The sequence below is a fragment of the Eptatretus burgeri genome, chromosome 5 (assembly GCF_056783735.1).
Source record: "Eptatretus burgeri isolate ZD-2024b chromosome 5, Ebu_testis_v1, whole genome shotgun sequence".
NCBI lineage: Eukaryota > Metazoa > Chordata > Myxini > Myxiniformes > Myxinidae > Eptatretus > Eptatretus burgeri.
In genome coordinates this window covers 46,009,374-46,034,225 of record NC_140965.1, presented here as the reverse complement: position 1 = coordinate 46,034,225, position 24,852 = coordinate 46,009,374, and the positions used below count along the sequence as shown (strand labels likewise).

General features: G+C 44.2%; 1 protein-coding gene across 1 annotated transcript in view; it reads right to left on the bottom strand.

Moving 5' to 3' along the window:
* Positions 1-24,852, bottom strand: part of LOC147026358 (gamma-interferon-inducible lysosomal thiol reductase-like) — a 49,482-nt gene that overhangs the window by 7,164 nt on the left and 17,466 nt on the right. Inside the window, exons 4-5 of the mRNA XM_085881691.1 lie at positions 14,894-14,989; positions 1,637-1,789 (exon numbers count right to left, since the gene is read on the bottom strand). Of these exons, the coding sequence (XP_085737817.1) occupies positions 1,637-1,789; positions 14,894-14,989 (249 nt within the window). The remainder of the gene's footprint in view (positions 1-1,636; positions 1,790-14,893; positions 14,990-24,852) is intronic.

Below are 24,852 nucleotides of genomic sequence, written 5' to 3'. Positions count from 1 at the left end.
AAATGTCCAAAGATGTCATGATGGTAATCCATGAGGATTGTGGTGTCGTATTGTGGCATCATAATGTGGCGTCATTCCTGTCTTGTTTGGTTGTTTCTTTGAGATTTCATCCCTCTATGTTTTTACATTTTTTTTCATTCTATATTTTGTTATTTAGGTATGGATTAAATTCAGCTTATGGTACCACCCCCCCACCCCCACTCAATCTTAGCTTTTGGTTCAGTCCACTATGTGGATGACCACATTTGCGAAACGATACCATTATCATTTTTAAAAACAAATAAAATGCTTAATGTTTTATATATTTTGGTTTTGATTAAATCCATCGATGTTATTAAATTGTTTTAATACTTGTTTCAGTTGATTTGGGGGATTGTTAACCTCCGCCATCGAAGATGGATGGAGGTTACTGTTTTCACCCCTGTCTGTTTGTTTTTGTTTGTGAACAGTATTACGGAAAAACTCCTGGACGGATTTCGACGAAACTTGGTGGGGGGGTTAGGTATGGTCCAAGGATCATGCCATTAGATTTTGGACTTGGTCCAAAAAAAAAACTTAGAAAATTTTGCAACTTTTTTTCAAAAAAAATTCGATTTTATTTGAAAAAATATTTTAATTTTTTTTTTTTTCATTTCTACATGTTTGAAGTGATTTCCAACCCCCCCCCCCCAAAAAAAATTGTTAGAGAAAAAAAAACCAAATTTTGCAACTTTTTTTTTCAAAAAAAATTCGTTTTTTTTTTTTTTATTGGCATTTCTACATGCGCGTCGATCTAGTTTAGTTTATTCAATCGTGGTTCAGTAGAGTGTGATCTGTTTTGACCTACAATGAATAGGATATCAGGTTCACTTGAGTGACCCAGCAGTATTGGCGGTGGAGGTTTTGCACTCTGCCGAGTGCTCCCCCTCCAGTTTGGATATGTATCACTTTTGGAATAGTACTGTCCATGTTCCCCCCCTCACGATCCTAGCCTGGTTTGGTTGAGTCTACATTTATGTTCGATTTCCATTCCGAATTAAAACGATTAATGTTTTATGTATTATTTTTTAAATTTTGGGTTGCGTGCACTGGCCCAGAGACAAAATAACTTCCTCGCGTTGGAATCACCATCATCGCTTCAGCAGTTATTGAGGTAGGTTGGACTACAGTTTTACATTGTTTTTTGAGGGGAGAAAGAAGAAGAAGTACAAATTTGTGTTTTAGCAATCTTTCCATGTGGTACTTTAGCAATGTATTCTAGCATCTTTTTAAGTCTTGGTAGTTCAGAAAACACCAGAGAATAAAAGGTATGGCTTTTAAATGCTTACGACTTCACTGTCTAGTAGTTTATAACCGTATCATTGTGTACACATTTGAATGGGCAGCCATTTTTTACCCGTATCATCCCTCTATATGGAGTACTGCTGTACTCCATGATACCTCAGAGAGCATAATAACATGACCCTTCTTGTCACTCCCGCAGTGAGTAGGTGTACTCGTAAATATAAAATACAGGTAATAAATCGACCATTTTAGAGGCAACATTGTAATACCCATATCGATGGAATTTAAGAAAGAACTTTGGTTAAAATGGATGGTATGCATGTATGGTTATCTGTAAGCACATATATCTGGTTGTATGAATGTCAATACCCACCCCATTGATGACGATCCAAGGAACATATTTGTGCGGTGGTTGCAAGCCATCCGTCCTGATGGCGTTCTTATGCATTATGTCATTGCCAAGGGAACCATTGCTGCACTTCACCACGTCGTTCCAGATTTTACTGGGAGCCAGCATCTGCACACACTACACAAGATAAGGAACTTAGAGATATGTTACGTGGGAAGGTAAGGGGAAAGTGTACAGTAGTCATGTGGATTTACACAAGCTTACAGTGACACCGATTCTGAACAATGGTCTTGTTGCCTTCTTCGTTTAATCAGCAAAAAAAAAAAACACTCAATAAAGCTAATGCAAAGAATATTTTGCCAAAACTACAAAAAAAGTTTATTGTAAAATAAATGAAGAAGCAACGTTTTTGAATTAAATTAGAACATAATGAACAAACAAAAAAAAAATTAACGGAAACGGGTCGAGATGGAAGAGAAACTAAAAAACAAGCAAGGCCAGAAAAGGTACAGTAAGTGTATAATTCAGAGCCACTGCCAAGCATGAGCATGATGAGTGGAGGAGGAGGAGGAGATTGGGACCATACTCTGTGCAGAGTGTTGGTGCTGCTTAAGCAATCTGCTTGGTTATTGGACACAATCCTGGACTGGTCACCACTCTGACACAGGATACCAGCATGCTGACACTCATTTTGCCGACCTCGGAAGGATGACAGGCAGAGTTAACCCCACCTGGTATTAATTCAACAGCTGAGCAAGATTTGAACTCAGGACCCTTGGATCCAATGCCCGTGACCATAACCATTAAGCCAACACCAGGCATATGATGAGTGCGATAACTATATTGATATCCACTTAGCTTTTCTCTTGAAGTTGAGAAGAGCAAAAGTCATATTGGTGGTCTCTGATTAATACTTTTTTGTCTCGAGAACCACATCTTGTGTCAACATAATTCTGATCTTTCATAGAAGCGGATCCCAAACACCGATATCAGTTGACATCTATCTCTGTCTCTCAGTCGATGCACTTTTATATCTCACGTTCCGGGCACGTCTCTAACTCACTCAAAGGTCAATTACAAGGCTGCCCAGGGCCTCATAGCCTAACCATGTATATGCATGCTCTTGCCTGCTTGGGCTTATGCACTGCGCCATGGTCTATTTTTACAATTATCAAACTAGTTTACATTTCACTACTCCTAACATTACAAATACTAAACAATCAAATGATAAAACAATAACAATGGTGAATGTTTCCAATTATAAGTCCCTAACAACAACTACATCATGAACCATTCCACTAAACAAAGCAAAATATCACCACTTTTAAAATAAAGCAATTTTCATTTTTGCAACAATATATTGTTACGGATTCACCTCCGGAAGAGATTACGAGGGGAGTTCTCGAATCCACTTCATGGCCGACGATCCTGATGCTGACGCTCTGTCGGAAACTCCGTGGAGGGCGGCGGGTTGGTGACCAACCACAGACATCTTCTGAGACGCTTAATTCAGGCAGGGTCCAGCGTCCGAATCCCGCTTCACCTAACCGGCAAATTAAACTCCCCATATAGGGTACCGTGCTTCCCAGCGCGTAACTAGCCAGGTTACGGCTGAGCTTATCGGAGGTGTATGTATTGGCCTTTAGCATCTGATAATGAATTGACTTGTGTGAACTCCTGTATATATCACACTATGTCCAATCAATAGAAATCGACACTCAAGCAGTTTCAAAGGTTTTATAATTCACAATGCATGTATTTACCAGCAAGCAAAAACATGCATCAAAAGTCTTATGTATGCATGGAAGCACCCACTTAGCCAGTCATTTATCACAAAAACCAACAAGAGCCATAGTCACCCCGGGAAACAACAGAAGAAAGAGGGATAGAAAGAAGAGTGAAGAAGATGGGTCGTTGGCAACCCTACCCTTACCCATACGTCAGCTGGTTGGCTCATGCAGTAGCGAACTGGGTGGGCTTTGTGGGTGAGTGAGAGGTGCGGGTGAGATGTGTGGTGTATGCAGGTGAGAGTGTGGTGTGAGCCATGAAATGGATAGTTTGTGACTGTTGATACTCCGACACTCAGAACGAATCAATGATGTGGATGCAGGTGAAGATGCAAGAGTAAGAGATGCGTGAGAAAGATGTGGAAGTATACAGCTGGGCTTTGAAAAAGACTGCTCTTGACTCTGTTGATGCTTGAGAGTTTGTGGTTGGAGTGAGCGAGAGCAGCGTGAGACAAAAGTGTTTAAGGAGGTGGTGACCACGCCTGGGAACCTGGGCCTCAGTGACCCCTCCATCTTTTCTTTCCTCCGTTGCCCTCACAGCTCGAACCCCATTCCAATTCCACTTTTGGAGATCGCTCCACTGCAGTCTGGACTCTAACATTATCCGCTGTTTCCCCAGCTTGGCACTCAGTGTGGTCTCCAAAGAAGATATTCAGAATTTCTCCTATCTCATCTATTGCCGAATCCCTCTCTGTCTGGCATTTTTAAAAAGCCTAATTTGTGTCCTTTTCCATGCCCACCTGTCGATCTAGTCATCCATTTCCTGTGATCCAGGCTTTCCGATTGGTCGGTTTCTGTGATCCTGGATCTCTGATTGGCTGCAATGGAAATTGCGGTGCTGACGTTGAGGATGCGCTGACAACTGCAACGTCGACCAAGTGTTGTGAACAGTAATGTGAATGTCGATTAAGCACTGGGAACTAATGTGGATGTCGATTCAGTGCCGTTGATGTCTCCGAATCTCCTAATCCACTGCTCTGCAGAGGCCGCCATGCCTGGGGCCTTGACTTTGAATGGATTGATTTGTGCTGCTTGTGGTGTGGTTTGTGGAGTGAATGTTGTACCTGGTTTGAGTCTCAGAGTTTAGAAGTGTGTGAGAGATTAGAAGCAAGTTGAGAAGGTTTTGAAAGTGAGGAAAAGAACAATGGGATAACTCGAGCTACAATAGTCCGGCAGATATGGGAATGGATTGTGCCTTTCATGATACAAGCATGAACTTTGGCACACTGTTAGAGCATGCCATAAGGAAGATATTTAGCTATAGGGCCATCGCAGAATTGTCTTGTGGCCAAAATGGCAGCCATTTTCCAAAATGGCCACCACCGGTTGTTTTTTTTTTTACCAGTAGCTCAGGTTCCAGACTATCTAGGAGATTGATTCTGGTGGCTAATCGTACATTTTCAAGGATGAGGAATGCAGTGGTACTATTTACAACATGCTATAACTACTCTAACAACTACCTAACCACATATATCTAGCTTTCAGGGAAATAAATAACAGTAAAATTATAAACACATTTAATATTGGTGGAGTTATACATGTACATGTTTTGAAACTGATATTCATGAGAGTACAATGCAGTCTTCGCAATGTTTCCTTTATAATATTTGGTAGTTTATTTATATGAGCACACAGTTCATGAGATTATGCTGTATCTTGCAAATCAATAGTGCATGTCCCATTGTTGTTTGACATGTTAGTGGTGAGGGCAAGTCTACGACAGTCCTTCCATTATTAACTAGGTTACGCCTTCCATCGTAATATTACAGGTTTTCAATGAAATGTAATGTTAGTTTCGAGAACACAGTCCACCACAGTGGCAAAGGGCAGTGCACTGAAGTGCTGCCTTGACACATTTGCACTGTCCTCTGCACCCCTTTTTGCATCCACAGCGTATGAGTTCTTGACAGGCCTGGGTCGCTTCTGGCAGTGTGGTCCAGTGAACTTCCCATCCACCTGTGTCCTCCTTCTTCCACCCCTAGTCACCTGGGGATGGGAGTTCCAGGACTGCAACCATCATCTGTCTCCAGCAGTGACCAGCTTGGTAGGCAACCCTCTTTGTGTGCTGAATCGGTGCTGCTTGTGTTGGAGGGAGTCTTTCAATGTCTCTCCCTTTCTGGGTGAACAGCTGATTGCATGCCTGATTGACTGATTCCAGGCTGCTAGTGCAGTCATACAGCAATACCACGAATCGCTCCAGAGACTCCATCCAGTTGTCTATGGTGTCTGGGGTGGCAGCCAAGGCACATAAGGCTCTATTGACGTCATCAAAGGCTAGATTATCAAACTCTGGCTAGATGAACTGCATCATTGTCAGCATCGTGCTCACATGCTTTCCATAATGCAGCACCAACATCCTCATTGCACACGAGCACCACATCACGACCTTGCTTGTGAGCATCCATGTCTGGGAAGTAAGCCAGTATTCTGTTCTTGAGTTTAGTGGAGTGTACAAACTGTACATGCCCCGTCACGTGTGTCCCCAGTTGTTCCAGCCTGGTACTGTACAGATTCACCAAGTCTGTTAGCTTGAACATTGGTACAACCATATTGTCCATGCGCACTTCCTCAATATAGGCGACAAGTCCAGCGAATGCAATTCCATGGTTAACAGTGTCTACATTAGATTATTGTGCCTTTGTGTCCCTCGCTTTATTGTACAGAGAGGCAATACACTGAGCATGGTACTTAGCCTCTTGGGCAATGATATCTCCAACACTGAGTTTGGATAGGAGGTGTTTGTCCTGTGGTTAAGGGCACACTGCCTTTCATGAATGTCAAGTTCGAATGTTGATGCATTATGCAAAGCATCTCTTGCTGCAGATTTGCCACAGAAGAAGCATGTCTCTGATGTATGAGTTTCACGTTCAATGCTCTGATGGGTGAACTTGTGGGTTTCTGGGTCATCATCATGGTGTGTTTTCCTCTTTTCAGCCCTCTGAAGTTTTGTTTTGTTATACTGCAGTCTGCAGGAGTCATGCCATTTGGCTTTGTGAACCCGGAATGCTGTCTTGATGCCCTGACCCTCATCCAGTTGTGACAGTTTTAGTGTTCTTGGCAGCCAACTGATCTTGTCGAATGCTACAAGATGCTCAGCTATGGTCCTGTATCCTGCCCCATCTGTGCCACGTGCTGAATTATATGGACATGTCAGCATCTCATCTCTGTCTTCCTGACACAGAACACATTTGTTCCAGTCTGTGGTCAGGCACTGTTTACCTGATGAGCTCGGCTCATCAGGGTCCACCACCTTGTATAGTTTGGCCATTGTCCCTTTGCACTATGCTACTTTAGAACAGTATCTACTAGTTATAATATGAGAACAGTATGTACTTGTTATAGAACCACCACTCTACCATAAGCTGAAATCTCCAGGAAAATATGTTGGCTGCCACCACAGTCACAGTCCAGGTCAACTGAAAGCATACAGATATACATGCAGATTAGGCGTTGTTACTTGGTGTACACAAAAGCTGTACTAACAGCATAGATTATCTTTGTGACGTTATGATGTTCTGTGTGAATATGCAGCAAAATATGTGAATACACATAAACATAATTATGAGGTCAGCACACAACTCAATGGCTGATTCTGAAATTCTGGAAAATGTGCATAACTCCACTAATATTTGATGGTTTTACTCTTATTTAATTTCCTGAATGCGAGATACATGTAGTTTGGTAGTTGCTAGCATGTTACAAATAGTACCACTGCATTCGTCATCCTTGAAAATGTATGATGAGCCACCAGAATCAATATCCTCGGTGGTCTAGAACCTGAGCTACTGGTAAAATAACAACCGGTGGTTGCCATTTTGGCCACAGGACAATTCTGTGATGGCCCTATGGCTAAATATCTTCCTTGGGGCATGATCTAACAGTGTGCCAAAGTTCATGCTTGTATTATCAAAGGCACAATTCCCCCAAATATTTCACTTATCCGCTGGACTACAATCACAACACATGTTCCCCTTCCCAAACTGAGCGCAGGATTCCCAAGTTAGGTACACAATATACTACAAATTAACTACACAAGGGTTATGGGTGTTAGTATGCGCTACCCCAGGGGTCTTCAAAATATGTTCACATTATATAATCCCACGGCCATAATCGGGAACATTATTTCATTGTGCTGCATACAAAAACTTAATATGCTGTCAGTAAAACAATTGCACCAAGTTAGGGCATGGTTCAACAGAGTATGCTAAATTGGCATCTGGCTTTCCATCAACCTTTGATGTGTGATCTGCTCAAGATGGGCCACATTATCATGTATCTGGAAAGATGGGCCATGACTTATTAAGGCCTCGAAGCAGGATGATTATGTCAGAAGAAAGGAGGATTAGCAAGGGCAGATTTACAACTGCTTGTTATTATTAGCTGGTACCATATGACACAAGGTGAACCCAATTAATGAAACGAAAACCATTTGATCAATGAAAAGTTTCATGTTTTGGATATTCATTTGCTTTCAATATCATGAGTATATACAACTAATTTGATGGAAATCAGTGCTATGAATGGTGGAGTGTGAGAAAGGCTGAGTGTACAGAATACAGCAATTCATGGGCAATGGGCTATTGCTTATAACCATTCCCATGTATGTTTCTTTATCCCACCCCTTCCTCCTTTCGTCTTCAAGTCCTCAGCTCCCCTCCCACCTCAAGTCTGCACCCCTCCAAACCCCGTCTTCAACCACTTCACCCCCCCCCCAAAGCCTCAACCCCCTGTCCCAAATCTCTGTCCTTCCATCTCCCTTTCTTCTTCGATTGCTCAACACCCCCCACTCCCAACTCCAAGTCCTCAAACTCACCCCCCCACACACACTCCCATTGTCTGAACCTCCCTCCCAACTCTGTGCCCCCACCCCCAACTCTCTGTCCTCCACTCCCCCTTTCTTTCCATTCTTAACAATGCTCCTGTTCCCATTCATCAAGAACAATGTAAAAAGTACATTTTAAAAAACATTTAATTCACAACCTTGTGAGATGATTTTTCAGTAAAAAAAATAGTGGTCAAGTGAGCTAAATGACAGAAAACAAAAACATTCAAGGTCATTCGGAATGGAAAAAATATAATATGCGACCGGAACTACTTTGACAAAGACCTTTTATAATGATATGGATTTTATGGTCCCTGGTCGAGTAGTTCAAGAGAGAAAACGCTGGAAAGACAGACCGACTGAATAAGTGTAATATGTTATTGTCTAAATAACTCCTAGGGGTTAAAAATGCATTCAGAACCACAGCAGTAGGGGAGACCGGGGGGGGGGGGGGGTGTTTAAAGTTAAACGAACATGCGTATGCTCCCTCCTCATTCCATTTTTTATGTCTGCAGCCATTGGGATAACAGAGTAGGAAATTCGATTTGGTGTGGACCCATTGTGGACCAAATTATTTGTGTCGGGGTCGGCACGCCTTCATTCAGGCTGCTCCGCCGACGAGCGATGTGGGGCCACACTGCCTCATTGTTTTTATCAGAGCATGTGCCTTGATTTTCCTCCTGGGAGATAGCCTACTTTAATAGGATTAGTGGGCCCCTGGAAGAATAGTTTTGGTTAGAAGGGTTTAGAGGGGCAAGAGCTAGGGATTAACATAGAGGGATTAGCGAGTCAGCTCGGGATGCCAGCCGTCCTGTTTGATGGGTCGTGCAAAAGCCGTCTGTATTGCATTCTGCTGACAGACACTCCCGCTATGGGCGAAAACATCTGCTGCCTGCTTGTCGCATTTCCTGCTGGCTTTTGCAGCATCTTCTGCCACCTCATAGCATCTGCTGGCTACTCCCCATGCCTTGTCAGTTAGCCTTTGCCTGTCAGCCATGCCCTTGCCATTTCTGCCTTGAGCCATGCAACATTCTGGCCTGTTGCTCAACTGTTGTGCCACTTTTTACTCATAGGCCATAAAGGCCCGATGACCTACGTTTGCTTCAAGACCAAGTGGACCGAGTGTGATTCCTTATTGGGCCACAAAGACCATTGATTTGCTGTGCCTTGGGTCATATGGGGCTGAAGACTCCCACTGTGAGCGGCCATGTGGGCCTTTGTACAATTTTTGTGGGCCCTCCAGGCCGAAGAACTCCTATTGTGGAGAGGCCATTGGGCCTTCAGGGGGCACAGAGTGCTGGGAAGGCCCTGTGGTCACCAAAGACAAGACTCTTCTTGTACCAGACCCAGGGCCCTGATAGACAGCATTAGGGGAGGAGTCTTACCAGAGAGGAGGGGGCAGCGACATTCATGGACTTCATAAACTCTTGGCAGAAAGAAAAAGAAGAGGCCCTCCTGTTGCATCCACCCATTTTCCCAACCACATGTTTGTTTGAAAATTGCATCAGGATGTAGTAGTTTAAGTACTGTATGTGCCATAATGGAGTGAATGTGTATCATTAGCAGAGCAGCACATTATAACATGGATGATTACTCTTTTTGAATTGTGTTGCACATGAAGGTTTCAGATTAGGGTGTGGAGTTGCCTTGTATTATAAGTGGAGTCATTCCCAGCATTTCCCCCTCTTCTGAGAGCACAGTCAGAGTCTGAAGGAGGAATATGGGGGTGGTGTTGTGGAAATGCTTCCACGGGGTTAATAAATGCTATCACATGGTTATTTCCTTATTGAATGTTCAGAATGAGCGTATAAGTAATTAAATGTCATATTAGATATACGTTGTTATTTTGTTTAGTGAGACAATGTCTACCTAACCCCATGTCTATTTCTAAAATAATCACCCTGTTATTTATGCTTTTTCCCCCTTTAGATCTGTTTTAAATGCATCTTTTTAGCATTCTGCAGGCTGTAACACCTAAGTTTGCGTGGGAAATATTGTTGGCCCTTCAGGACCGTGATACCTTGCCAGATCAAAGTGAGGAGGGGGGGAGGAGTAGTTCGCCCCAGCCCACCGGCCAGTTCACCATCCCAAGAGCAATAAATATGGGATGGGCGCAGTGCATCACGGATGGCGTGCGAGCTGAGGTGGTAAAGGGACACAGCATCAGAATGGCAAGAGCAGATGCCAGTACCTCATGGGTCATTCCATGTCAAATCATCAAAGAATCTGCCATCATCTCTCAGATTTTTGTAAAACTTTGGGAACCAATTGGGACCCATGAAAAACGGCAAGAACTCAAATATTTTTGCTAACAGCCTCTTAATTAGTGAGATACAGACTAACGAACTTTGGACTAATTAGCACGACGTCGCGAATTCAAATGGCCATATCTCTAAAAGTATAACACCAAGAGAGCTGGTTTTTTGTGTCATTTTAAAGGTATTTTCATGCCCTATGAATTTGTCTGGGCAACATTTTCCTACCTCCAACCACAAAAAAGTTATCACAAAATATAAACTTCAATCGTGAATCCCCAAAAAATTTATCCTTCAAATTTACTCAAATTCATCCCAGAGGTACCCTATGATGTCAAGAAGCTTCCACATAAATTTTGTGATAGGCACTCCAATAGTTTCTGAGATATAAGCAATAATGTACATGTACGTATGGCATATAGGTTCGAAAATCAGCATTTGTAATGTATTATACAATCAATAAGTGAGTTCAAGTACACAGTGTTCACTAACCTGACTTAGGCTTTCAATTTCCTCTTCAATGCAGCAACAGCAGCACTTGTTTCTTCCCCTCAGGCCCAGTTGAAAATGAAAGTATATGATACTTCAAAGCAATTGATGGTCATTCCCTTGTGTTCCCTGTCATGGCTAGATTAGAATGATTGTATAATACATTACAAATGCTGATTTTCGAACCTATATGCCATACGTACATGTACATTATTGCTCATATCTCAGAAACTATTGGAGTGCCCATCACAAAACGTATGTGGAAGCTTCTTCACATCATAAGATACCTCTGGGATGAATTTGAGTAAATTTGAAGGATACTTTTTTGGGGATTCACGATTGAAGTTTATATTTTGTGGTTGGAGGTAGGAAAATGTTGCCCAGACAAATTCATAGGGCATGAAAATACCTTTAAAATTACACCAAAACCAGCTCTCTAGGTGTTATACTTTTAGAGATATGGCCATTTGAATTCGCGACGTCGTCCTAATTAGTCCAAAGTTCGTTAGTCTGTATCTCACTAATTAAGAGGCTGTGAGCAAAAATATTTGAGTTCTTGCCATTTTTCATGGGTCCCAATTGGTTCCCAAAGTTTTACAAAAATCTGAGAGATGACGGCAGATTCTTTGATGATTTGACATGGAATGACCCTCATTCGGGGATGGACATGATTCCTGTGGAGTTTCCCCTGAACCAGCCCTTTGCTGCTGCAGGCTCCGCCACACACCACCCAGCAAGCTGTGCCCACTCTTTTTGTGTCGGGGTTGGATTCTTTGCATGCTCGTGGCTCCACAAAGGTGAAGCTGTGTGTCCTGCCAGGCACAGCCAGGATATTTCCATCTTGCCCACCTCTGATGTCTATCTCTTGTTGTGTGATTGATTGGGCCCAAAGGCATATGTACTGTTGGACCCCGACATTTGCGAATTCGCTATTCATGAACATTGCATATTCACAGTTGATAAAATGCGACCTGCTTCTACATCCGCGGCACTGTGCTTCCGGTTCTTTCAGGCACAAAAAACATATCTTCCACAAGCCACGCGCATAACACAGATACAAAACGCATCTTCCAGCAGCCACACATAGAACAGCTTTGCGGAGGCAAAAAAACGTATCTTCCACGAGCCGCGTGCATGACCTGCTTCTACATTCGCGTTCCTGTGCTTCGCGTTTTCAGTTTTTTGCGGAGGCAAAAAACATAGCTTCCATGAGCCGCACACATCACACAGTTCTAAAAACATACGGGCAATACCCCAGGGCACTCACCAAGTCGCAGCGAGATAAGATTACCAGGGAACCACTGATAGGCATGGATAACCCACAAAATATGTAATGGAGAAGAAAGTAAAGACGTATGGATTTTTTTTTTAATACCGTGAACAAAGTTTGCTACATCCTGGCTGACAAAGGTTGTGGTCAAGATTCATCAAAATTGTGTGTGTGGTTTCAGAGAAGAAAGCAAATACTTATTTGGGGGGGGGGGGCTTAGACTCCGATTTTTTTTTTTTTTTTTTTTTTTTTTGGTGTGAACAAGCTTTGGTACATCATAGGTGATGAAGGTTGTGGCCAAGTTTTATCGAAATTGGTTGTGTAGTTTCAGCGAAAAAGGCAAATATATATTTTGGGGGGCAACCCCCTCCCCCTTCACAACCTAAGACACCAACTTCTTTCATGCCGTAAACCATCTTTGGTACATCATGGGTAATGAAGGTTGTCGTCAAGTTTCATCAGAATTGTGTGTATCGTTTCTGAAAGGAAAGCAAATACCTCTTGGGGGGGGCAACCCCCCCCCCCCATAAACTCCCTCCATAGACCCCTCAGACCCAGATCTTTTTAATGCCATGAACAAACTTTGGTACATCATGGGTGATGAAGGTTATGGTCAAGTTTCATCAGAATTGCATGTGTAGTTTCAGGGAAGAAATTGCAAGTATCTGTGGACAGACGGACGGACAGATGGAGGGACTGATGGACGGAAACACGCCATCCCATCAGCTCCGTGGAACTATGTTCCAGGTGAGCTAAAAACATATATTTCACCAGATGTGCATAGAGCAGCTGTACCTGAGCAAAAAGCATATCTTCCACCAGACACGCATAGTGCAGCTGTAAGTACGCAAAAACAAAATCTTCCACAATCTGCGCACATGACCTGCTTCTACATTAATGGCCCTGTGTGTCACGTTTTCATGGTTTTTTACAAGTACAAAAAACATATCTTCCATGAGCCACGTGCATAACACAGTTCTAAAACACATCTTCCACCAGACAAGCATAGAGTAGCTGTCCCTACGTAAAAATATATATCTTCCAGTCACATAATTAAAACACTTCACCGCATCTCCCACCAGCTGCTGAAGAGGTTATGCCCCACGAGTTACACAATTAAAACACTTCACCGCATCTACCACCAGCTGCTGAAGAGGTCATGTCCCACGAGTTACACAATTAAAAAAACTTCATCGCATCTACCACCAGCTGCGTGACATTATCACCCACCAACATCCCCCACAAACAATGGGCAAACTACTTACCTCCCACAGCTACCCACATTTCCCACATGACTACTTATGTGCAGGATATCCTGGGTCTCAGTCATTCTAACCGTCCTCTGCCTTGACCGGTGTTTTGCTTCTCGCTCTGCTCATTGGTCAAACGTGGCTCCCAAGCATTCTCTTCCGAAATCAACTCTGCCTCGTGCGTTCCTCACACTGACCTCGTGCGTGCACTCTGCCAATCTCTCGTCCTATTCAGTATCATGCTCCCCCATGCCCTCTTCCTCTTCAGGCGTCTCGCCTAACAATCCTCCACCTCTGAGCAATGGCCTGCTAGCATGAAACCCTTTGAAGGCGAGGCTTTCTGCCCGCTTGTAGTGGTTTTAGGGATGTCTTCCCCACCTTTATTGCCGATCTTGAAAAATAAAAAGAGAGGGAAAAATCACAGAGGAGTGATGACATACTGGGGAAGCTTATTCTTAAATGCTAGCTAATGAACACGACAACACCACCTTCATGTGGTGACATGTAATACTTAAGCTCACAGGTTCCCTACTCAGTTACCTCCTACATGTCCACGGACCAAGCAACTCTACACAATGCTATATTCCCTATGAAGTTCTTCCATCTACCCCCACAACCGTAACAATATTTCAATTGATCTTCCCAATATTATTGCACATGAATGTAATTTTATTATCTTTATCATAAGTATTGTACACGATAGGTGTGGGGACCCAACTTCCACCAAATCCCCCAAAATCCTCTTCTTCTTCTTTCGGCTGCTCCCGTTCGGGGTCGCCACAGCGGATCATCCATTATGATCCGCATAGTGATTTGGCACATGTTTTACGCCGGATGCCCTTCCTGACGCAACCCTGGCCGCGTCTTACGACACAGGGATATGGTACACCTATTTTAACCGGGGTATACACCGGCCCAGTATACTGGTACTCATTTCGCCGACCTCGGAAGGATGACAGGCTGAGTCAACCCCCTGGTGTATTCATTCAGTGGCCCAACGGGGCTTGAACTCTGGACCTTTTGGATCCCAAGCCGCTCCCCTAACCACTGCGCCAACACACCAGGCTTCACCAGGCCAACACACACAAATCCCCCAAAATGGGCAAGTCTAATTTCCCATGCTTTCCGGAGAAGGGAATTTCCCATACTTTCCTTCCTCTATTGTCAATTGGTGACAATAATCTGCCCTTGGAGATGCTGGCGAAATGTTGAGAAGGAAAATAATGAAAAAACAAAATATATAAAAATCTGCACCGATAAACCTACCATCCATTATAAACTAGAGGGTGAGCAATAATATTTTGTTTGCAGTTGTTTTTTTTGTTTTTTTTCTTCAAATAACATCTTTCTCATCAACAAAAAGAAGGTGAAAGTTTTAGTCATCTTGTGTTACCTCTGACTCACTTACCAATTCTGCAGCAGTTACAGGGTCTCTCGCAGTCTCCATGCAGTTGATAATTGGAAGATGGTCATCGTTGTTCGGAAGGAAGTGTATCAAACAGGTCTGGCAAAGCACAAATTGTAAATTCACATTCGATGAGTCAAAGCAATGTCAATATTGCGGAAAATCATTTTCATTACTACTCACAATTTCACGTGCTAAAGAACACTGCATTGCTTTGAAGGACTGTAATGGCAGCTTGTGTTTCAAGGAACTTTTGAAATAATTCAATCATGAGGAGCGTGTCCCAAGCAGCTGCTGAAATTTAGTGTGCCAGACTGTTGCTTTTGCAAGTCGAATAGTGAGAGTTGGTAGATAATAATTGAATGGGTTTTTCATAATTTTTTCATATATATATATATATATATATATATATATATATATATATATATATATATATATATATATATATATATATATATATATATATATTCGTGAATGAAAAAGATTCAACATACGGTTGATTAAATTGGGTCAGTCAAATCTACACTTTATTTTTTACTTTTACATGATCTAAAGCTTGTGGAGGGAATGAAATGCGCGCGCACACACACACACACACACACACACACACACACACACACACACACACACACACACACACACACACACACACACACACACACACACACACACACACACTCTGTCTCTGTCTCTGTCTCTGTCTCTGTCTCTGTCTCTGTCTCTGTCTCTGTCTCTGTCTCTGTCTCTGTCTCTGTCTCTGTCTCTGTCTCTGTCTCTGTCTCTGTCTCTGTCTCTGTCTCTGTCTCTGTCTCTGTCCCTGTCCCTGTCCCTGTCCCTGTCCCTGTCCCTGTCCCTGTCCCTGTCCCTGTCCCTGTCCCTGTCTCTGTCTCTGTCTCTGTCTCTGTCTCTGTCTCTGTCTCTGTCTCTGTCTCTGTCTCTGTCTCTGTCTCTGTCTCTGTCTCTGTCTCTGTCTCTGTCTCTGTCTCTGTCTCTGTCTCTGTCTCTCTCTCTCTGTCTGTATTGGTGCTGTCGTCTTTATGAAGTTTATTTACTCTTTGCATTCAGTGGGTGCAATAAATAAGGAATTTGCTCCTCCCTGTCAGGGGTGGTGGCAGAGGTGGATACCTTCAGGGTTTCCTTCCCTTTGGTGTGGGTATGTAGTTTGGGGTGCTGGGGTACTCAGTACATCGTCTAATGACTACAACCAAGCTTTGAGCTTCACGAGTTAAGACGAACATACAGGTCAGCTTCCACTCAAATAGTATCTTCATCAGTAGGTGTCTGTGACCTGAGTGCCATTACAATGACCACATCAACAGCATAACGTTTTTGAAACTTGTATTTTAAACAAACAGATACAAAGTCAAATGAGGACGTTCACCATTACATGCAATGTCCAACTCCAAATCCTGCGTTGAGTTATTTCTACCGCCCAGTGTCCCAGTCTTGCCGGCACAACTCATTTTCTTGGTGATAATCCCAGTCTTGCCGGCACAACAACTGGTTTTCTTATCATGAAAATGCTTCTGACTGCTTTGAGCTACATCTAGACTCTCTCGCGCCAGTCAGCAAGTGTCCTCCAGTCGATTACGCATGTTAAAAACATACTGGTAGGCATTATGAACCTCCGATGTGTTCTCTCGAGTCCACAGTTCCTTCTTCAACTGCATGGGCCCTCTTACGGTTCATCCGTAGAGTAACTCAAATGGTGAGAACCCAGTACTTACTTGAGGCACCTCTCTGTAAGCGAATAGCAATGCCTGCAGGTAGGTGTCCCAATCCACATGGTCGCTCTTGACACATCCTTCTCAGCATGCTCTTCAGAACTCTATTGACATGTTCACAAAGTCCATTGCACCTGGGGTTATATGGTGTCGTGAATAGTTGATTCATTGCAATGAGTCGACACACCTCCTTCATCAGATCTGATGTAAATCAAGTACCTCGGTCACTCAGTACCTCTTGTGGGAGTCCTACTTGGGAGAAGACTTCCAGCAATGCTTTTCAATCCTCTCCGTCTCAATCTTGGGGAGCACAATTGCTTCAGGGTACCAAGTGGCATAGTCCACAACGGTCAAGATATACCAGTTGCCCTTATCAGACACTGGGGACAATGGTCCAATCAGGTCCATGGCCACTCTGCGAAAGGGCTCCTTGTTCAATGGCATGGTTCCTTAGAAACCCACCCTTTGGGGATGGTCCTCTGGCAGATGTCACATGACTTGCAGAATCTGCTTATGTCACTTGTTATCCCTGACCAATGGAAGTTGCTGGTTATTCTGTCCATTGTCTTCTTCACTCCAAGATGACTTCCAATAATTCATTTGTGTGTCAATTTTATTACGGCCTCCTGATATTTGGGCGGAGCAATGACTTGCTTCACCTTGGCTGTGTCAGTTGTGTAGATACGGTGTAAGACACCTCTGTGGACTTCGAGCCTGTACTTGCTCTTGTCTAGCGTCTAATGATCACCGTTATCCTGCTCTTACTTCCACGACCTTTGAAGTGAGACATCTTCCTTCTGAGCTTGCTTGAGCTCTTGTACAGTCACTTTCGGAATGTCTGATTGTGACACCTTCAATGGTTTGATGTTGTCCTTGTTGCGCTTGGTCTGTGCCAGGATCATTGCTGCTTGTGCCAGCAGTGGAATACAGTTTCAGTCTGGATCCTTGACCTCTCGGGCTCCCGGCACATTACCGATCACAAATGGGGTCCTTCATGCACATGACCTCCACCTCGCCTATGTAGTAAGGTGTGTCCACGTGGATCTTTGGAACTGGATAGTGACACAATGTACTGTCAATCAGCTTGCAGGAGTAAACCTTGTCAGTCATCTGCTTTGTCGTCACCAGGTCTTTCTTCATAGCTGCACCAGTACATCCTGAATCTCGGAGTACTGTCACTTTCTCTGAACCCATGTAGCCTTCATCCACAGTGATGTTGCTATTGGCAATGCCAGTGGTGGTTTCCTCACAACTGCTGAAGACCATAGGTGTTGACTGAAATCCTCCTTTGTTCACCCAGATCTCTTCAGGACACTTTTGCACAGTTGATGCAGACTACTCTTTCGGCTCTGCTCTGCACATTCCGTCTTTTCTCTGTAATCATGCACTGCACCGGTTGCCTTCTGTTGTGGCCTTATCTGAGCTGCCTTCCTCAATCGACATTCGGCCATCATGTGGCCTTTCTTGTTACAATAGAAGCATTCCCTCTCGCTTCCACTGAATGGGGCTTTGTCGGCTGAGTTGGGTTAGTTTTGTGCAACAAACTGTCTGACCTTTGTTTCATTGTGATGTCCTTCTTCTTGACTGACCTCCCAGTAATGCACCCTCCATGTGCTTCAATATACTGCTCAGCCAAGGTTGTCATTGCTTCAGTGTTCTCAGGCACTCTCTCACATATGAACAGAGCCATCTCCGTAGAACACACTAAGGAACTGTTCACAAACCAACAAGTCAGTTCATGCATCAAAGCTACGTTCGCAATTTGCCATCAAAGTTGATTGTGTAAAGCACTGTCTCAAACGCGTCATGAATTGCAATGCAGTTTTCCCCTTCGTCAGGTTTAATTTCTCTGAACCTCTGGTGATATCCCTCCTCTGTAAGGTCATACATCTTCAACAAGGCCACCTTCAAGCAATCATAGTCGTGAGCATTCTCTGAGGGCATACTGGTATACTGTACACCTGGAGTGCTTTGCTTGTCAGAAGGGGACTGAGATGAACTGCCCAGTCCTCTTTGTTCCAATGTTGACTCGCAGCAAAACGCTCGAATCTCTCGAGATACTCACCAGCTCATCACGTTTCTCATCAAATGTGGGGAGCTTCGGCTTGTTCGCCATTACTCTTAATTCACTAGTGTCAGGTGTGCTGCGAGCAGGGGTAGCTGCTTCCCTCTCTAACTGTATTCTCGCCAATTCAATCTTCATTCGCATTTCCTCCTCCATACGTTCAGCTCCGCCTCCTCTTTCCATATACGTTCTTCACGCTTCTCCACCTCTTTCCGCACACGTTCATCACGCTCCGTTTCCTCTTTGCGTGCATGTTCCTCACGCACCGCTTGTCTTTCCTCACGTTCACGAGCTTTCTCTTCTTTTATAGCCACTTGCTATTCTTTAACAAACGCCATTAGTGTCTATCACTTCAGTCCAAGCCACTCGCCTGATTCAATCCACTTGTCCAACTCCATGGCAGATAGATAAACGGTCACTTTGAACTTTATCACAACCGCAGCATCGTGGCCTACACGTTGTCTTCCTCATCTGCCAATTCTGTGACACCATAAAGCCTTTCACCAACAACAGTTCCTGTCAGTCGCCAATATGACAGGGGTGGTGGGACACGTGGATACCTTCGGAGTTTCCTTCCCTTTGATGTGGGTATGTGGTTCATGGTGCGGGACTCAGCACGTCGTCTAAAGGAACCGGTCACACCTTGACGTTTTAGCCAGCGATGGCAACGTATTAAAATGTATGTAAAACGCTGGTTTACGTTGAACTTTTGATGTTTTTTTTTTAAAAGATTCGGACGTATTCATAGCGACTTGGTCTTATGTATAACGCATTGGTAATGGACACAGAACGTTTCGTTGTGTTATAGATAACTTATACCAACGAATGCTGAACCTGTTGTCGGCCTACACAACTGATGCCCAACGATAGTCTAACTTAGGCATAGCGCGTTGCACACATCGCCGACGATGTCGTGACGTAGCCTATTAAAAGGCTGATGCACAACGATTCGAATCATAACTGCCGTAGAAATGGAAGTGACAACATCGCGGTCACACCTTGGCGATCTTGCCAGCGTATGCCGACCTAAGAAAAATGTGTCTAAAACGTTGGGGCACGTCAAATACGGTATGAGTAAGTTTGGTATACGTGAGTAGAACGCTAAAGTACGCTATCATACGTCGTAGTAAGTAGAGTACGTCAAGAAATTTTAAACATGTTCAGAATTTTTGGACGTACTTGGCGTATGACACACGTTCCGCATGCGATGGGGATAAGTTGTACACACGATATGTGGACGCTTACACACGTCCACAAAGGCTATTTATAAGCTACTCATAAGTTGAAACACGTCGCGGTAATGTCTTTTTTACGCGAAACTTATTTCTAAGTTATGTTTGACGTGCTTTGAACCAATTCTTTACGTAGTCCCAACACACATCGACGTATGTAGACGTATTCCAATGACGTGTTCCGGTCGACAAAAAAAAAAAAATGAACGTGTTACTAGCTTACAACTGCCATATAAAGACGTGTTCCCAGCGGTTTTGGGAATTGGTATATAAAAATGCTGCTCATAAAAGGGGAACCCAACAGTGTTTTCGAGTTCCTTTTTGAGTCGATGTCCATGTCAGCAGTAACAGTATCAGTATCAGTATCAGTATTAGTATTAGTATTAGTAGTAGTTTGTTCATGTTGGCAGTAGTAGGTGAGTGTGAGGGGAGGGTGTGGGTTATGATGGATCGTCCTTGCGTCTGCGTGTCCACGGGTAGGAGACATCTTTTCACCATTGTTCGAAGTTCTTCGCGGCTAATTTTTTATGGGGCTTTTTCAACAATGAGCGATGGCTTGTTTTTACGATTTAGGTCTATTCATAACGGGTTGGACAAATGCACAATGAACTAATAATGTGCATAGAGCGCTTTGATTACTTATAGATACGATATACCAACGAATAATTATCGTGAAGCCGGTGTTCACAAACTATGCCCAACGATAGCCTAACTTATCCATATCGTGCGGCAGTTTATCTTTGCCGGTGATGTAGGGTTTGCTATTCATAGGCTGCCACTCAACGATTTAAATGGCTGCATCTCCACTATTGAAAGTAGACGCTTGCCTCAACAATTTGATTTTTTTTACACTCAACGACTTTTAAACGGTACCACTCAGCTATTTTAATTGTTTACAATGAACGATTTAAATTGCTGTCACTCGCCTTTGTTTTTTGACGCTGGCGCTCGGAAATTTTAATCGTTTCTATTGAACGTGCTAAATCGCTCAAACCCCACTGTTGAAAGTAGACCCTTGCGCTCAACAATTGGATTTTTTTTACACTCAACGACTTTTAAACGGTACCACTCAGCTATTTTTATTGTTTACAATGAACGAACTTCCGGTTCCGGTTTTGAGCGGCAAGAGGTCTCCTTCGGGGCTCCCTGCTGACATTCTCAAAGTTAAGTTCCGGTTGTTATTTGTCCCGTTTTAACTGTTTAATTTTCTCACCTACATGTTAATGTGTGTTCCTAGTTCGGTTTTGTTTCAAAAATCGTGCTATTTTGTGAGTATTTATGTCGACGTTCTCACCTGGTGTTTGAGGCCTAGTCCTAGGCTTGAGGCCTACCGGTTCCACTTGGTGTTCGATCGTTTTTTTTTTTTGTTTGTTTGTTTTTTCTCCCCATTACCTTCAATTTCTATCCTCCCCATTACCTTCAATTTTCATCCACCCCACTTTCCAAACATCCCCCATTCTCCCAACTAATCTCTTTCTTATCTCAAAAAAAAAAAAAAAAAAAAAAAAAAACCCAACAACAACAACAACAACCTTCTCCCGATTCTGCTACTTCTTCCTCTTAACTTCCTCCTCGTCTTCCTCGATTTCTTTTTTTTTTTACACTTCCATGACCTAATCTGTTGAACTCTCTCATACATTAATATTAACAACAAAAACGATCTTATAATGCTTCATCTTCCTCTCTCACACATGTGGTACTCTTTACTGTTTCACAATGCACTACTCTTCTGCTATTTTAACAGACTGCTCTCATTTCGACCTCTCCTTCATTCCTTGCCTAAAAAATCCAACTATTACAGCACTTCTTCTCTCCATGCTCTGAATTCGCCTTCATTGCATCCATCAAGAATTGTGTTAAATCGCATCTCTGACCTAAAACTTTTAAAAACCACAGTTTGCCATGGATGCTCGCTTTCCATCAACCATTCTTTTTTCCAACTTCAGTGCCAACTCACCCCCCTCACCCCTCACTCTCACTCTCAAAGCAACCATCCCACTCTTCTCCCTCCAAGCCTCCCTCTCACCTCTTTCAAAAATTCCCCCCTCACCTTTCTCCCACCTTTCATCCCCCTCACTCTTCCTTCCCCAAGTTGCCCCCCCTCTCATCCACCAACCTGCCTCCCTCCACTGCCCTCTCACCTCCATCTCTTCACTCCACCTCCTCAAATCCTCAACTGCCATCTTCCTTGTCTCTTGTCCCTCCTCTCTCCACAGCACCACAGAGCCTTTTCTCCTCCTCATTCGGCCCCCTCCCCTCGCTATTCTGCAATACCCCACACTCCTTCAGCAACCCTCCTTACCTCCCCCTCGTCCCTCGTCCGACCCTCCCCGCCCCTCCACCTCCTGCACCAAAAGCCTCCTCCCCTACCTCTTCATTAAAAGTGTGGACCTCAAATATCCGGGGCCTTCGCTCAAACCTTTCAGATCTTTCCATGCAGGTTGCCACTGACAAACCAGACATTATCTGCCTAACAGAAACTTTCCTCTCCCAAGACGTGTCTGACTCCCAAGTATCTCTCCCTGGTTACTCCCTCTTACGGTATGACAGACCTGAGCCTCGTCCTGGTGGAGGTGTTGCTCTCTTCATCAAAGACTCTATTCCTCACTCTCCCTGCACTGCTCTCACTCCCCCCACACCCCCAGGAATCCCTCTGGCTTCGGCTTCCCCTCCACTCCCACCTCATGTTTATATGTGTACTGTACCGTCCACCGAACAGTGATGACTCCATCTACACCTCACTCTCCGAAAACATGGACCATCTTCTATCTTCTCATCCAAACTCTCTCTTCCTCTTATGTGGCGACTTCAATTGTCATCACGCCAGTTGGCTAGGTGTGGGTACCTCTCTCACCTGCCATGGGACATCAGCAAAAGCTTTCTGTGACTCATTGGGACTGACTCAATCGGTCAACTTCCCGACCCGGATCTCAACCAATGGTACTCCATCTCTTCTGGATCTGATTTTGACAAATTTCCCTGACAATATCTGCTGCTCTTCCTTCGCTCCAATTGGTTCTTCTGACCACGTCCTTATTAAAGTGGACATCTCTCTGGCTGTTATCAGAGAACCACCTCACCCCCGTCGAGTCTGGCATTTCACTCAAGCCGACTGGCAGGGTCTCCGAGCAGCCATCAAACTTACAGACTGGTCTCCTATCACTACTTTCTCAAACATCAACTCATCCTGGGAATTCTTTCAAAGAAACTTGCTCTCCCTCATGCACAGATTTATCCCCTCTCGTGTTCAGTTGTCTTACCCTTCCTCCCGCCCTTGGTTTACTGAAGCTTGTGGCGAGGCAGTTGTCCTGAAACAACTTGCCTTTGCCTCATGGAAAGCAAACCCAACTGAGCGCAATCTCAGTTCTTTCCACCAAGATCCCAACAAGTGTGTAGCTACCCTCAGGAGAGCCAGAAAACAACATCTTTCTCATCTCAAGTCTGAACTCTCAAACCTCTCTCCCTCCTCAAAATCCTGGTGGCGTTTAATCAAATCTGTTTCTGGTGTATGTTCCCCCTCCATCCCCTCCCTTCCCTCAAATGGCCGCACTGCTGATTCCACACGTGATAAAGCTGAATGTCTAAACTCGGTGTTTGCAGCTAAATCTTGTGTCCCAAACCCATCACTATCTCTACCCACTTTACCCAGTCGCACCCAACTGTCCCTGGACTCTGTATCCTTTTCTCCTGACAAGGTGGAGAGCTTGCTTTCAAACCTCGAGTCAGATTCTGCAACCGGTCCAGACGGCATCAGCCCACGTGTCCTCAAAGCCTGCTCTTCTGCTCTTGCTCACCCTCTCTCTGTTCTATTCACCTGCTCATTTTCCCAAGGTCATCTGCCATCTGCTTGGAAATCTGCTAACATCACTGCCCTGCATAAAAAAGGTGCAAAAACAGATCCCTGTAACTATAGACCAATCAGCCTTCTCCCAATCATCAGCAAGGTTATGGAATCCATCATCGCTTCAGACATGAAATCCTTCCTCTTCTCCAATGGCTTGATTTCCAATCATCAATTTGGTTTCAGACCAGGTCACTCTACCCTAGATATGCTGCTACTGCTCTCCCATCAATGGATGGAGGTCCTCAATGCCAGACAGGAAATCCGAGCCGTATCCCTGGACATATCACGTGCTTTTGACACAGTCTGGCACCCTGCCCTACTCACCAAACTCTCTTCCCATGGTATTCAAGGCCATCTCCACTCATGGCTCGCAGACTTCCTCTCCTGTCGCAGTCAACGTGTGGCCCTAAATGGAGTTCTTTCATCCCCTCTTCCTGTGCAGGCTGGAGTTCCTCAAGGTAGCGTTCTGGGCCCTGTTCTTTTTCTGGTTTTCATCAATGATCTCTCGGACTCTCTGGAAAATCCTCTATTTCTCTTTGCCGATGACTCAACCCTCTGCCGTACCATCTGTCATCCCTCAGACCGGCAAGCAGCAGCTTCTTCGCTCACTGCAGATCTGGATAAAATCACAAACTGGTCCAACACGTGGAACATGTCTTTCAATCCAGACAAATCTCACACTCTCACTATGTCTCTTCGAAAGGACCGTTTACAAAACCCCCATCCACTTTCTCAACAATCCTCTGGAAGAAGTCTTTTCTTTCAAGCTTCTGGGTCTCACTATCTGCCATGACCTTTCCTGGGAAAGTCACATTTCCAACCTTGCCTCAAAAGCCAGTCGCCGACTGAGAATCCTCCGTCGTGCAAAGTCCTTCCTCGGCCCTCTTGAGCTCCTGACCACTTACAAAGCTTTTGTCCGTAGCCTGATGGAGTACTGCTCTCCCCTCTGGGCTGGTGCTCCTGCCTCCCACCTTTCTCGACTTCACGCTGTCGAAACCAGGGCTTTTAAGATCATTGGCATCTCCCGCAATGAAGCTGAGTCTTTGGGCCTCTCACTCAATCACCGCAGGTTGGTCGGTGGTCTTTCTGTCTTCTAC